The sequence below is a fragment of the Mastomys coucha genome, unplaced genomic scaffold (genome assembly GCF_008632895.1).
Source record: "Mastomys coucha isolate ucsf_1 unplaced genomic scaffold, UCSF_Mcou_1 pScaffold12, whole genome shotgun sequence".
In the NCBI taxonomy this organism is placed as follows: Eukaryota; Metazoa; Chordata; class Mammalia; order Rodentia; family Muridae; genus Mastomys; species Mastomys coucha.
This window is the reverse complement of record NW_022196894.1, coordinates 7,642,607-7,658,525: the sequence shown is the minus strand read 5'-3', so window position 1 is coordinate 7,658,525 and position 15,919 is coordinate 7,642,607. Positions and strand designations below refer to the sequence as shown.

At 41.0% G+C, this 15,919-nt stretch overlaps 1 protein-coding gene across 5 annotated transcripts in view; it reads left to right on the top strand.

Moving 5' to 3' along the window:
- Txndc11 (thioredoxin domain containing 11) overlaps positions 1-15,919 on the top strand; it is a 60,454-nt gene that overhangs the window by 15,199 nt on the left and 29,336 nt on the right. For 2 of the 5 annotated variants that reach the window (XM_031362736.1, XM_031362775.1), the window contains exons 4-5: positions 4,908-5,037; positions 15,504-15,597. In XM_031362736.1, the coding sequence (XP_031218596.1) occupies positions 4,908-5,037; positions 15,504-15,597 (224 nt within the window). The remainder of the gene's footprint in view (positions 1-4,907; positions 5,038-15,503; positions 15,598-15,919) is intronic. The other 3 variants (XM_031362755.1, XM_031362782.1, XM_031362746.1) reach the window with 2 other exon arrangements.

The window sequence follows — 15,919 nt, the reverse complement described above, 5'->3', positions numbered from 1 at the left end:
TCTGCCACCCTATGCAGTTTATTTATCTTAATCTGAGGTGGTCTCATTTTGTATCCCAGGATAGCCTTGAACTGATGATCTTCCATCGTTAGCCTAGAGCAGAAGGTGGCATTTAGGCTTCAGTCAGTGTGATTGGCCTCAAGTCTATGAAAAGCCAAATGGATAAAAACTTGATTAGTGAGAGCTTTATTTTTAGGGATTCCTTTCCCCTTCTCATGCACCTCCTGGGTCTCATTAGTAGGGATTCACAGTAATTATCAGCAAACTGTTAGTGACAGACTCTCTAGCCTTTTTCCTCTGAGTTCCACACCTCTGGCATAAACTGCTGTGCACTGCATACTGCTTTCCTGAACCACTGACACTATTTAGGCAAGGCTACATTTTCCACTTTGTATGAAGTGCCTGTGGAATCAAAGGAACAAGCTAGCTTCTCTTGGTAGCCATTTAGATTGGTTTCAAATCTCCCCACTCTGCTGCTTGTTCAGTAGGTTCTTCCTCTGCTTTAAAGGCTCCAGTGGGGATTCTTAAATATAAGGTACAGTCCCAGTGACCATCTGAGGCCTAGTTCCTTCTTTGTAGAGGTCAGGAGAAAGCACTGTACTGAAGCAGGTGGTGCATTTACCCTACTGAGGTCCCTATGTTACTCCCTGGCTTTGTCCAGTGGGGTGGTTAAACTCTTGCAGGCTGCCAGAGGTGAATTCAAGTTGATGTGATATTAAAATGAGCATTCCCTTGAATTGAGATGAAGATCATTTTGAGAGGCACAAGAATACACATTAGCTGTTGTGTTCTCAGCTTCTATAGATTTTAGAATCAACAGTCTAAGCCAGGTGTTTTGCTTCATGCCTTTAAACTGAGAACTATGTTTTTTTGTTTTTTTTTTTTTTTTTTTTTTTTTTTTTTTTTTCGAGACAGGGTTTCTCTGTGTAGCCCTGGCTGTCCTGGAGCTCACTCTGTAGACCAGGCTGGCCTCGAACTCAGAAATCCACCTGCCTCTGCTTCCCAAGTGCTGGGATTAAAGGCCTGCGCCACCACGCCCGGCTTAAACTAAGAACTATGAAGGCTGAAGCAGGAGGATTGCTGTGAGTCTGAAGCTAGTCTGAGCTACTGTCTTAAGGTTTTGAAGAGACACCAGAGATTTAGTTCATCATTGTCTGTGCAGAAGTATGGCAGTGTATAGGCAGATAAGGTACTAGAGAAGAAGCTGAGAATTAATTCTACATTTGGATCTGCAGGTAGCAGGAAAAGAATTGGGTTGAGACCTCAAAGCCTACCTCTTAGTCATATACCTCCTCCAAAAAAGCTACAACCACTCTAAGGCCACACATCCTAATAGTAGCACTCCCTATGGCCCCAAGGGGGCTATTTTTTTTTTTTTTAATACCACAGCCACTATGTGAAATTCTGTTTTAAAAGGAAGGTACCTGGGCTGGTGAGATGACTCAGCGGGTAAGAGCACCGACTGCTCTTCAGAAGGTCGTGAGTTCAAATCCCAGCAACCACATGGTGGCTCACAAGCACCCATAATGAGGTCTGACGCCCTCTTCTGGTGCTGTCTGAAGATAGCTACAGTGTACTTATTTATAATAATTAATAAATTAAAAAAAAAAAAAAGGAGGTACCTATGACCCTGTTTTCTGCACTGGGGCTTTGAAATGCCCTGTTGCTTTACTTACTTAAGTCTGTTCAGACGCCTTTCTGCTCACTGTGTCACTTATGATCAGTGTGCTGGTGCAACAGTGCTGAGGCCCAGAAACTCCCTGAAGTTACCTTTCCATGTTCTGGGAGTGTCGGCCTCAGTTTTATACATGTGTGTGCGCATGATTGGTTCCATCAGCTCCTGGGCACTCCTGGCACTCACAGCCTTTCCTGCTTACAGCACTCACACTCCCCACTGGGGCTCGTGGCTGAGCAGATGCTGCTGTTTGTGTTTGTGTTGCTGCTGTTGCTTCTATTTGCTGTAATGCTTTTATTTTTGAGCTCCTTAAACTAACAGTTTTGTGGGATAGGTTTTGGGGTTTGTATTGATGCCATCCTAAAGTCAATGAAATAGAGTTTGGAACATGGAAATGGGTTTTCATCACCTGTTAGTGCCCGGGAGCTCTAGACCAGCTCATCCTAGCTCATCCTACACTGATGGCTGCAGTTTGGGATTGAACACTTGTATATCTTGCATCTTGAGATCTTGTTGCCTTTTACAATTCACTTGGACACTTTATTAGGAAAACTCAGCAAAGCTTGAGGCCTTGAAATAGATGAGATTTCTACATGTCCAGCCTTTTTGCTGGACAAAATATGTTATCAGATGCTTTCTTGATTTTTTTTTTTAATCTAATTCATTGATTCATTCATTCATAGTATATGTGAGACAGGTTCTTTTTTTTTGTTTGTTTTTCGAGTCAGGGTTTCTCTGTATAGCTCTGGCTGTCCTGGAACTCACTCTGTAGACCAGGCTGGCCTTGAACTCAGAAATTCACCTGCCTCTGCTTCCCAAGTGCTGGGATTAAAGGTGTGCACCACCACCGCCCGGCGTGAGACAGGTTCTTTTTTTTTTTTTTTGGCTGGAGAGACAGCCGTGGGTGCTGGGAACCAAACTCTTATATTTTTGGTTGTAAGCCTAGTCTTTAACAGCTGAGCCGTCTCTCCAGCCCTTGAGACAGGTTCTAATGTAGCCCAGGCTGGCCTCAAGTTTGATATAGATACAGATATAGATATATGTAGCCAGTCTTTGCTACTTTGTGGGTTCTTCTTTTTCCCTACCCTTTACTCCCCTAGTTTCACCCCTAACATGGGAGAGAAATAAGGATAGAAGGGAGCGAAGGAATAGGAAAATTCCTGAATCTAATTTCTTTCCTTTTGTTCTTGACCACAGCTACTAACAAACTGCAACTAGCCTCTGTAAACACACAGCACTGCCACCTGCCTCTCAGAGGCCCCAGCACTGCCACCTGCCTCTCAGAGGCCCCAGCACTGCCACCTGCCTCTCAGAGGCCCCAGCACTGCCACCTGCCTCTCAGAGGCCCCAGCACTGCCACCTGCCTCTCAGAGGCCCCAGCACTGCCACCTGCCTCTCAGAGGCCCCAGCACTGCCACCTGCCTCTCAGAGGCCCAAGCACTTCGAACCCGCTGCATTGTTCCCAGAGTTCCAAATGTCACATAATCATAGAGATCATCTGCAGGATGGCAAACTGTGCTGCTCTCCTCCAGCATGGGGCAAGTCATGGTCAGCTGCTGAGGACAGTCCAAAGCAGCCCCATTAAAGCCCTGGGATTAAAACGAAGCACATTCTTATAATCTGTGGGTTTTTTTGTTTGTTTTTTTCGAGACAGGGTTTCTCTGTGTAGCCTCGGCTGTCCTGGAACTCACTCTGTAGACCAGGCTGGCCTCGAACTCAGAAATCCGCCTGCCTCTACCTCCCCAGTGCTGGGATTAAAGGCGTGCGCCTCCACCGCCCGGCTAATCTGTGTTTTTTTAAAGAAACAAAAATTCCAGAATTGTCATTACAGATAGAGATTTAGATACAGGTATAGATATAGATACAGTATAGCTATAGATGTCTCCAGGGATCACCTTGAACTCCTCTATCTTCTGAATGCTGAGATTAAAGGTGTGCACTGTCTTGAAAAACCAAAAAAAAAAAAAAAAAAAAAAAAAAAAAAAAAAAAAAAAAAGTGTGCATTATCAAACTTGGCCTTATTTTTTTTCTTTAAAGTTTGTTGTCAATTGATAGGTTTGGTGATGATGGTGGTAACTAAAAAATTTTTTTTAATTAATATTTTTCATCTATGTAGTTCTGGCTGTCCTGGAACTCACTATGTAGTTCAGGTTGATGTGAAACTATCCACCTGTCTGTGCTTCCCAAGTGCTGGGATTAAAGGTGTATAGCATATGCCCAGACACTTGAGTTGATGGAGTTCTTATTCCCATCACCCAGCCATGCTTGTAGAATGCTGTGCTTACTTCTTTTCACCCTTTTATTCCTTTGTGGTTGTATCCTGCATTGTTCACTGAAGAACTGTGTTTATCTCACGTGTTTGCCATCATGAACATAGCATGTATGTAACTCTTTCCTGAGCTCTGTGTACTGCTGCTGTTAACAGTAAAATTAACGTCAATCTCTGTAGAGAAAAGAATGTTGTAGAATTGCTGAATTTCACATGTCCCTGCCCCCGTCATTCAGTAACATTTGTGTGTATCATAGGCCATTCAGATAGACTAGAGAGATTTTTGATGAGTCTAGGAGGATATGGAAGGAGCCAGGTGAAAATCTGATTACTTTAGGAGGATCCCCATGTTACTGTTTCATAGCTGAATCAGATTCCTGTGCATCTCAAGCATAGCCAGAAGGGACCAGAAGGAAGATCATTTATACACCGCCTGACTTCATCCATGCCACTTTGTTCTGTTGTAATACTTTAAGCAGGTGTCAGGCTCACTTGTTCAGTGATCCTTTGTCTGAGTGCCTTTGGGACTATGAGTAATTACTTTTTAATAGGCAAAGAGTCAACTGCCTAGTGTTCATTTCACAGCTTCATGTAAAAGGAATCTGTCTACACATGTTGAGTATTATATATAGCAATGATCTTGGGATTCTTTAGTATGTGATTAGTTTTCAAGGCGAGCCACCTTTTTCTTTTTTTAGTAGAAATATTATGGGAACTAATTTTTCTTTTGGAGACTAGGAAGAGTTTACTTTGCAGCTGGATTAAGATTGATCTCATAGAAGTGCTTCTATCTTTCCCACCTGAAATGCTGATTCTCAGTTCACCTCCTGAGCAAAGCAGGTTGCTTGCCTCTGAACCAGCTGCTAAAGCAAAGATGTTTTTATAGTATGGTGTTGATGGCTTTTATTACACATTACAGGTTTAATGCATGATATATTGTTTTTATTTATTTTTTGGTACTAGTTTTGGACCAATCGAATACAAAGGCCCCATGAGTGCTGTTTACATTGAGAAGTTTGTTCGCCGGGTGATGAAACCGCTTCTCTACATCCCATCTCAATCAAAATTGCTAGATTTTCTCTTGAACTATGAGGTACCTATCTTTCTTATCTCCTGTTCCCAATGCTTTTTACTTGGTTGAACTGGATTGTTATGTATTAAATGGTTTTTAGTTTAATTTGTTTTATTTTGATATATGTTTATTAATTGTACAAGATATAATTTAAGAGGTATTGAAGCCCTGTTGCCAGCTTCAATACCTCTTAAATTATTGTCCCTGTTATAAGATTGTGTTCTGAGGGTGCTGGGTGCATGCCTTTCTTTAATCCTGGTACTTGGGATACAGAGGCAGGTGTGTTTGAGGCCAGCCTGCTCTGCAGAGTGAATTTAGGCCAGCAAGCATACATATCTTAAAAACAAAAACCTAATCCTTAATTTGCATTAGCTTTTAAAATAACTTTTAAAATTCATTTATTTAAATAGATTTATTTATTTATTTATTTATTTATTTATTTATTTATTTATTTTCTTTTGAGACAGTCTTTCTACATAGCCCTGGCTACCCTGGAACTCACAATGTAGACTAGGCTGGCTTGGAACTCATAGAGATCCACCTGCCTTCTCCCCCCCCCCCCCCCCCCCCCCCCCCCCCAGCACTGGGGTTAAAGGAGTACACCACCACATTCAGGTTAAAATAGTTTTTAGAAAAAAATATTTTTGTTGTATGTGTGTTTGTGTTAGTCTGTGTATGTCACTTGTTTGTGAGTGCCTTTGGAGGTCAGAGGGGAGCACTGGATTTCCTGGAACTAGAGTTTCAGCACCATGTGGGTGTTGGGACTAAATGATTTTCTGCAAGAGTAGCAAGTGCTCTTACCTGCTAAGCTGTCTTCTCTCCAGTGCCTGAGTTTTCTTCTTTGAGGTAGCACCTCACGAGTCCTAGCCAGCCTTGAGTTCCAAGCACAGTGGTGGCTAATCCAGGGCCAGTGGTCCCATCCCTCACCACAGTGGCGGCTAATCCAGGGCCAGTGGTCCCATCCCTCACCTCCTGAGTTGTTTGGGGCGGTGAGATGGAGGCAGTGTTTTTGTTTTTGTTTTGAGGGGGTCTTGGAAATAGAGTTAGCGGTTAGTCCACGCTGACCGCAAACCCACAGCAGTCTTACTGCCTCCGAGCTCCTGTAGGTTGGCAGTTAGCACCTGAGTCACTGGAGGTAGTTCTCCATACTAGTGAAAATTCTGATGTTAGGCTTAAGTCAAAGCTTAACTGTGCTACTGCCTAACTCTATGGACTTGGGCTGATGATTTAATCTCTTTAAACCTTTATTTTTCTCATTTATAAAGCAGAAATAATCTAGATAAGATAAATCTCTAAGTAATCAGGAGGGCAGAGGCAGACTGATCTACATAGTGAGTCTCTCAGAAAACAGATAAACAAGTAAAAATTAAGTAAAAAATAAAAACTTTGGGATATAGTCCCAATCAATGAAAACTATCAGGAAAAAAAAAGGAAGGAAGAAAGAAAAAAATTTAAACAAACCTTATCAGTAAAAATATTATGAGGAAAATTCTGATGTTAGGATTGCTATAAAGACTTTAAATGTTATAGTGATAATGTTGAAATTCCTTACTCATGAGGAATTTTTTTTTTATAATTAAGAGATAAAAAGTGATCTGCAGGGGCTGGAGAGATGGCTCAGCAGTTAAGAGCACTGACTGCTCTTTGAAAGGTCTTGAGTTTAAATCCCAGCAACCACATGGTGGCTCACAACCATCTGTAATGAGATCTGATGCCCTCTTCTGGTGTGTCTGAAGACAGCTACAGTGTACTTACATATAATAATAAATAAATCTTTAAAAAAAAGGTGATCTGCAGAGATCAACTGCTGCCATCCTTCAGTGTTGGCATGTTTATAGAGAACTCTGTCTTATTTGGGTTTTTGCTCACAATCTTCTAAAAGAGAAAGGAAGAGAGAAATGAGAGCGGAGCTACAAAATAACAGTACATAGCATAAAGCTTCAGAGATCTACATATATGGCAAGGACAGATCACGTCTACTCCTGAGTAGGCGTGAGAGGCACCTCTGTCATCCTTTAGCTGTGGCGGAGGAAGGCTTTGTTCCTTTGGATTTTTGTTGTTTATTTTAAGGCAGGGTTTAAGTCTAGCCGAGACTGACTTCAAACTTACTGTGTAACAAAAAATGACTTTGAATTTATGGATCCTCCTACCTCCACCTCCCTGGTTCTGGGCTTATAGGCATGCATCAACAAACCTAATATATGATGGACTGGACATTAACCCAAGGCTTCCTGGACCTTAGGCAAGCACTTTGCCAACTCAATTACATCTTCATCCCTCTGCTGCATTGATTTTTTTCTTTTAAAATATATTATATTTAAAACTGGGCAGTGGTGGCCCATGCTCTTATTCTCAGCACTTGGGAGGCAGAGGCAGGTGGATCTCTTTGAGTTCAAGGCTTAAGTGGTGTACCTACTGAGTTCCAGGCCAACCTGGGCTGCATAGTGAGACATTGTCTCAACAAAACAAAACAACAACAACAAAAATCCATGTGTGGATGTGTGTGTGGGGGGGATCAGTGTTACACAGGAGTGCATTTGAAGGCAAAAACTTGCAACATGAGGACATCTTTGGAAATGAGTCCTCTTCTTCCATTATGGATTTAAAGGATGAAACTACAGGCAAGACTTTTGTGGAATAAATGCTTTATTGTTTAATGTTGTTGACTCGGTCAGCTTCATTGCTTACAGAGGGCACATGTCATAGGTAAGGGCTTAGCTGGCTTCTCTAAATACAGTTATTTGGCTAGGTAATCCCTCTGACACTCTTGCCTTCAGTGTGTTTAAAGGTTAGAAAGAGTTTTCAGAAGGTCCACATATTTCTGGTCAAGGAAGTACTATTTTGTCTCATGTTTTTGAGATGATGGTCTGTGTTGCCCAGACTGGCTCTGAAGATCCTCCTTCTTCAGCCTCTCTAATAACTAGAACCACACAAGAAAGTAGTAACTCAGAGATGTTACAAGTCCTTTTTATTTGTTGCTTCAGTGTTGCTAGTGTATCTGTACCAAAGAGGGAAAGGTGTGCAAATTCTTGGTGTTTTCTCTTGTACCCTTAGTATTTGTATTTCAGTGACACTGTCAGAGATCATGCTTGGTCTGAGTGTTAGCATGGCCCTCCTGGGTGGTTCACCAGTGTAGAACCCACTTACATGAGTAATGTACCGCAGTAATTTAGTCTTCTCTGAAGCAGGAAACAAATGAGTGGTACCCTGAAGGGACTTGAGTTTTAAAGATTTCTGTTGTCTGGAACATAGCCTGCTTCCTCCTAGAAGCTAAGAATGGCATTTATATGTTTGTGACATCTTTGTTAGACTTGTGTTTTTTTTTTTAAATTATGTATATGAGTGTTTTGCCTGCATGTATGTCTGCGTACCATGTACATGCAATACTTGTGCATGCTAGAAGAAAGTGTTGGATCTCTTGGGGCTAGAAATATAGGTGGTTGTGAGCTACCATGTTATAAATCAAACCTGGTTTCTCAGATTTGTCATAGTGGCGGGTTTTATTGATTTGCTTATGACCACTCTAGGTATATTTGTAACATAGGTCCTCTGTACAAATCAAGAAACCAGGTAAGCCAGGAGTGGTGGTGTGTGCATGCCTTCTGCCTCCCAAGTGCTGGGATTAAAGGCATGCCGGGCAATATTTAGTTTCTCTATGGCACTTTTAAAGATCCCTTCCTTCCTTCCTTCCTTCCTTCCTTCCTTCCTTCCTTCCCTCCCTCCTTCCTTCCTTTCTCTTATGACAGAAAGATTCAGAAGGTGTTGGCTTTTTAATTTGGCTATAATTTTATTTTATTTTATTTTATTTTATTTTTATGAATGGCTCTAAGAAATAACAAAAGACAAGGCCATGGCTCTCAGTGCATATTAAAACAACAGTATGCTATTTCTGGTTACTGAGTTGTCAGGATTTATTATGCAGAGTGGAAGTGGCCTATGTATGATAATCACAAAATTGAGATTGTAGGATCTTAAAATTTTCTTCCTAGATAAGCACTAGCATAATGTTAACTTGAACCTCACGTATATAGCTAGGAACTGCAGTGAACATTCCCAGGAGCACAGCAGAGAAAATGAGAGCTTTAAGTAAGTCAGGTCCACACAAGCATATTAGACTGTGCTTTCCCCAGCCCCTCCTGCTGTAGCTCAGACAGCTCTTCGTGCCCACTTGTATATAGACAGGCAGATGTCGTCAGACAGAGTATGGGTCACAGTAATTTTGATGGTCTTGAAGTTGACTGTAAAAGGAATAGGACTGAGTAAGTAAGATGAAGTTTCCACTGGTTTTATGTCTTCTAATTTTAATGGGGTCTTGTTGTTTTTTGTTTTGATTTTTTTTTCCCCTATGGTATCATCTCTCCTGTACTGGTAGCTTCCCTATCAAGTGCTTAATTTTTAAATCACATGGCCAAAATCATCTGATTTTTACCTTACAACCTACCTTCCAAATGCCAGTAGTACTGTTATTTAGAACTTTTATCTTATATTTGTGTCAAAATAGTTTCTAAACCTTTTTGTGAATTCCTGTAATTTACTTAAGATGAATTATTTAGCATATATCTATTAATTTATTCTTATGATAAACTAAATTGTTTTAAAATTAAGCAGGATGTAAAAGGCCTTAAGAATCTTGGTGGGGGTGGGGTAAGTAGGGTGTTAACAAATTGTTAGGTGAGAGAAAACCTGAAATTTTGACGAAAAACTTCAGTGCCCAGCTTCTAATATCATAATGCTTTTATTTACAAGTCTGTGTGAGTGTTGAGCAAGTATGCAGCATTTCTGTCAGTTCATAGTTTATATGACTGTAACTAAGAAGGCTTTATAATGAATTAACATCAAGGCAGAAATGGTTTAAGTGCCAGTAAGTAAAAGTGCATCAAGGAGGCTGGAGAGATGGTGCAGAGGTTAAAAACACTGGCTGTTCTTCTAGAGGGCCCTGGTTCCATTCTCTGCATCTAGCTGGTGATTCACAACTGTTGGTAGGTACCTCCAGTTCCAGGGCATCTGATCCTTTCAGTGCATGCATGTAGGCACTCACAAACATAAATAAGTCAGAAAAGGAAAATGTGAGAAAGGGGGGGAATTTTTTTAAAGAAACACAGCAAGGTAATTGCTAATTAGGCCACTAGAGGGTGTGTGTCATCTGCCAAAATTACACAATTCTGCAAATGGTGCCTGCTTCCATAACAGGTGTGTTGCAGGAGGTATTGAGGATTTGCTGACCTTCTGTAAGCAGCTGGTTTCTGCCTCCTTGCTAAAATAGTTACTAAGAGTCTACATTGTGGAATGGAGTTAAATCACAGAGTGGGTCAAGAGATAACCCACCATTCATTGGGTCTTGATTTTTGCTAAAGTTGATGAAGGAGCTTTGTTAAATGCATGTTGTTTGCTCTGTGCCAAGAGCTCTGAGGTGGAAGACTAATTATGAACAAGAGAGACTGTGCTTCATAGATGGACGACAAACAGGCAACCACCCCCAGTTGCTAGGGTGGAACTTAATGCTTCCTGGTATGCTAAGGGAGCCTCAGAAAACAAACAAACAAGAGGCACTAGGCGGATGTCTGCGTGAAACTTCACAATGTAGCTTTATTTAAAAATAGGGCCTGTGAGGCCTGGTAGTATGCACCTTTAATCCCAACACTTGGGAGATAGAGACAAGTGGCTCTGAGTTCTAGGCCAGTGTGGTCTTATATAGCTAATTCCAGTATAACCAGGGTAACTTGGAGAGACCCTGACTTAAAGAAAAGAAAAGAAAAGAAAAGAAAAGAAAATGGGTCTTTGGAGATGTAATCTGTCAAGGGTCTTATGGCTAAATCATTGAGAATTTTGGATGAAATCCTAAATCTAGCGACTGGTGTGTTGATGCAATAGCAGCTGGTATGGAGAAGACTGCGAGGGCTGGGGCCAATACTGGAGCATTGCAGCCTCAAGGCAGGGTAGGCCTGGAACTATCGGAAGCTGGAAGAAGCAGGAAAGACATCCCGCTACCCAACTCATACACACAGACCCACTTCTCCAGAGCTAAGACAGTGATTGCTATGGTTCCAAGCCATTTATCAGGACAACCTTAGGGAATGAGGCAACTTCATATTTTACTGCTATGAAGTAAGAGTAATGATGTGGGAACAGGGGAAACTTGTAGCTGTTTTAGAAAACAAGAAGTCCTCACTAAGAAAAGATCCTGGACAAGATGAAGCTTGTATGATCTGACTAGACCAGACCTGAGGAAGCTAGAGAGAGTAGAGAGTCCCCAATGAGGACTGGAATTGTTTGCTCATGGAAAAAAGGACAGTGGAAGATGAGGTTTCAGGACTGTCCCCCTCCAAATGGCACTGCCAGTTGGCTGAACGAGAAATAGTCTGTAGCTGGATAGTGGTGATCCACTAATTATCTAGTACTTGAGAGGCAGAGGTAGGCAGATCTCTGAGTTTGAGGCCAGCCTGGTTGGTCTACAGAGTGAGTTCCAGAATAGCCAGGGCTACACAGAGAAAACCTCTCAAAAAAACAAACAAATAAAAAAACAAACAAAAAGTAAAGAATAAGGCAAGAAATAAAGATAGGCAGCTGGCGTGTTTATTGGGAGAGCTGATTAAGCGTCCGGGAATAAGAGAGACCACAGGACATCACCAGAACCTAAGCCTGGTATCTGCTGCCCAGTGCCAGGTCCTTAACTATCTTCTCCAGAAGGGAATCTGTGAGAGCATTAAATACAGGGTTGGAGTTGTCTGTTGCAAGCTACCTCATAGATGCAGCTAAGCACAGGAAAGCTCAAGTGTACTAAAGTTTGTATGTAGATAGATCTGTTCCTCACCCTTGTTTTTACTCAGGTGTAGGCAAGACATGTGAAAGGAATTGAAATATGTGTAGCTAATTTATGTTATTTGTTAAATAATGACATAGCTTCTGTTAGAGAGACATTGCAAGTTTGGGGAACTCTTTGCAGGTTTTGCTTTACTTACAGCATAACCAGAGTTGTTTCATTACGTAGACAATCTGCAATAGACATTAACAGATAACTATCACTATACCTTACTACCCTCTTTATATTGTTTTGAAGTATTAATATTACGTTATGTTATCAAACATACCAGTTCTCACAACTCAGTACAGACTGCCACAGAATTGTATCTTAGCTAGCACTTAGGATAGACTATACCTGTTAAAATTTAATTTAAATTTTTTTATTTTTAGTTATGTGCATTTGGGATGGTATATGTACATAAATACAGGTGCTCTCGAAGGCTGCAAGAGGGTGTTGGAGGCACTGGAGCTTAAGTTACAGGCAGTTGTAAAGTGCCCAACATGGGTGCTGACAACTGAACTCAGTTCCACTGCAAGAGCAGTATTTTCTTAACTGCTGAATTGAATTTGCTGTCTCACAGGTTTTGTTTTAAATAGGTATTATTTAGAGTTTACTCAACTTTTAATCACCTGGTACAGTGTGACGCGTCTGTTCTTCATTCTTTTGACAGTGAAGAATGAAATGATTTTGCTGTGTTCTGCATTGTAGTGTTTGGTGAATTTCCCTGCGCAGACTACTTACTTGACAGTTTCAATGTTAGTTACTCTGAAGACAGAGGTTTGTTCATCCACACAGTATGTCCTGCAGCAGTAGGTCTGGGAATGTAGACATGAGTTAGAGGGTTTGCCTAGTATATACAAAAGCCCTGGCTTTGATCCCCATCATTGTCTAAAACTTGCTGCAGTGAGAATAAACTTTATACTTATATGCTCTCAAAGGGCATTGCAAATGGTCCAGGTGATTTTCATTTTCAAAGATTTAATTTGGAAGCTGGTAAAGACTGTTTAGTGGGTAAAGGTACTTGTCCCCAACCCTGACAATCTGAATTTGATCTTCAGTACCCACATAGGAGAGAGAACTGACTCCTGAATATTGTCTTCTGACCCCTAAACATCACCACAGCATGTATAGACACTCACTCAAATGTAATAAATAATTGCAATTAGAAAAAAAAAGATTTAGTTGGGGTTTTCCTTGGAGAATCGGAGAATCAGAGCTTGTGTTCTATATATGTTTATTTTATACATATGTAATTGCATGCATGCATAAATACAGATAAATAACATATGTGTGGATCATAATACACATGGCCATTTTCACGAACCTCTAAGGTAATGTGATGTGGAAAGAGAAATAAAATTCACATGGAACATTTATTTATTAATATCTAGAACTATTTTACTACATAGGCTTTGGTTGGGGAGAGTGATCAGAAATTAAAGACGTTTAAATTAGTCATAATAGTTATATTTTTGTACAGTATTAGCAGTTTCTAGAATTTCTGTAAGGTTGTCTTATGTTCATGATAGGAAAGCTTATTCTGTTATGGAATGGCTGGGAATCTTAAGAAGATAAATGTGCTCTGTTGTAAATCTATTGTAGGTTGGCTTGTTTAAGGAGTTCTGAAGGAGTAGGACAAAAAACCATTAGTTTCCAGTGTTTTGCTTTTAGTGTTACATGGGAGAGTGTATCCTTAATCATGTAAGGAGGCCCTGGGTTCCATCCCAGTACTGCAGGTGACGTGAAAAAACAGCTTCCTGTTTCCTCAGTTTGAGAACTAGGCTATTTGCTAGATTTTTCTGGATGTTAGGATTAAACATTTCATCTCAGGGTTTTGTTTTGTTTTCCAGAATGAAGACTAGTTGACTTAGTTGAATCTAGAGAGTTAACCAGATAGATTAGCTTGAAAAGAAGAATCTTCAGTATAGACCAGAAACTTCCTCTTTCATGAAGCATACTATTGGGGAGGGATGTTGGAGGACACAGCGTTTTTCTGTTGTCTGAAACGGTTTCCTATAGGCCAGGCTGGCCTCAAACTCATATATAATAACTTGGAACTGGGGCTGGAGAGATGGCTCAGAGGTTAAGAGCACTGACTGCTCTTCTAAAGGTCCTGAGTTCAATTTCCAGCAACTACATGGTGGCTTACAACCATCTGTTATGGAATCCAATACCCTCTTCTGGTGTGTCTGAAGATTGGGACAGTGTACTTATTCATATACATAAAACAAATAAGTCTTTTTAAAAATGGGCCATTTGGAACTCTTTACTCCTGTCTTTTCCACCATGCTGGGCCTTTTCTTTGCTTTTTAATTTTATTTTCACTTATTTTTATTTTTTGTGAGAAGGTCTCACTGTGTAACCCTGGCTGACCCTCAGACTCACTATGTAGAACAGGCTGGGATAATGTCTGCCTTCTTTTTTTTTTTTTTTTTTTTTTTTTTTTGGTTCTTCAAAACAGGATTTTCTTGATCGCCCTGGCTGTCTTGGAACTCACTCTGTAGCCCAGGTTGGCCTCGAACTCAGAAATCCGCCTGCCTCTGCCTCCCAAGTGCTGGGATTAATGTCTGCCTTCTGATAGCTGGAATTATGGCTTGAGCCACCATGACTGGTTAACATTGGTTTTAAATATTATCAATATATGAAATTTCTGTCTCAAATTTTTGAATCCATTTTTGTCCCAAGGATCTGCCTTTCTGGTTACATGGAAGAGCATGGTGCTGAGGGCATCAGAGCTAAAGGGCTCATCCTCATCAGATTAATGCCTATTAATAGGCGTTTCCTTCACTGTTACCATGTGAAGAATTAGTACTGCTTCCAGTAAGAAACCCTTGCTTACATGATCACCCCAAGGCCAGATACATTTAGCACCTAGAGCCTGGGCTTGAGCTTAAATCTTCTGACTCTAGCTCTGTCATTCATTCTCGACGATCTCATAACTGCTAGAGTCTTTAGACAGATGTGATTGCCACAGAACTAAACCAGACAGGGGTGCCATGGCACCCTCAAAGACAGCAAGCAAAGCAGATGTATGGTAGGGAACAGCTAATTGTTTTGGCATATTGAAGGGCTATTCTGTGCTAATCTTAAAGGAGCAGATTAAGCAGATGGCATTGAGTTTGAGGATGGTGGAGGAGGGCCAGAGTTTCTTTGTAGCTAACCTGACTAGAAAGGGCCTGGCCACTCATTGGTATTGGATGTGGAGAAAAAGAAGGGACCAGGTTACAGGTGAGGGCAGTCAAATGTAACCTGATTTTTACCAAAGGAAGAAAGTGAATTTAGAGAGGAAGTAAGTGAAAGAGAAACTCAAGAAAGGTGCAGTGATGCTACTGGTATAATATAACCAGAGTACTGGTTAATATGATACACTACACTCAGAGCTACCGAGAGTGAGAATCTGAACCTGTGGGGTTTGCTGCCAGTAGAGGGGGGGAAGGTCCGCCTAGGGAGAGAGGAGCCCAGTGGGGAGACTGCTGCACTCCTTCCCTCACCCCAGGGTCTGGTTAAATGGAGAAGTTCACCACAGCCCACACACAGCCTTCCTCAGACAGTCAGATTTAGAAAATGAAATGTGGCAATATTCACCATCCATGCCTAGCATCCGTTTTCCCATACTTAAGATAGCAGCTATTCATCATACAGCTGACAATTCCTCTGTCACCTAATTGTACTCTTGTCCCTGCAGCCTGGAGTACTCGGCTACTTTGAATTCAATGGTTCACCTCAGCCTCCTGGTTACTTGACCTTCTTTACCTCAGCACTGCATTCTTTAAAGAAAGGTAAAATGAATGTGTATTAAGACATTGGCACGTTAGGCAGAGATATACTGATTTTATATGTTTTGGCATATAGTATCTTTATGATTATATTTTCTAATTTGCTAGGTTCCTTTTCTCAATGTATCTTTAATAAATTAATTCTCATTTAACTTCAATTAATAAAGTATTGTACCGTACCAAATATTCTCTTGCTGGGCATGGTGGCGCATGCCTTTAATCCTAGCACTTGGGAGGCAGAGGCAGGAGGATCTCTGTGGGCTCCAGGCTAGTTTCTCTACATAGGGAGACCCTGCCTAAAATAAGTTAATTAATAAGATAATCA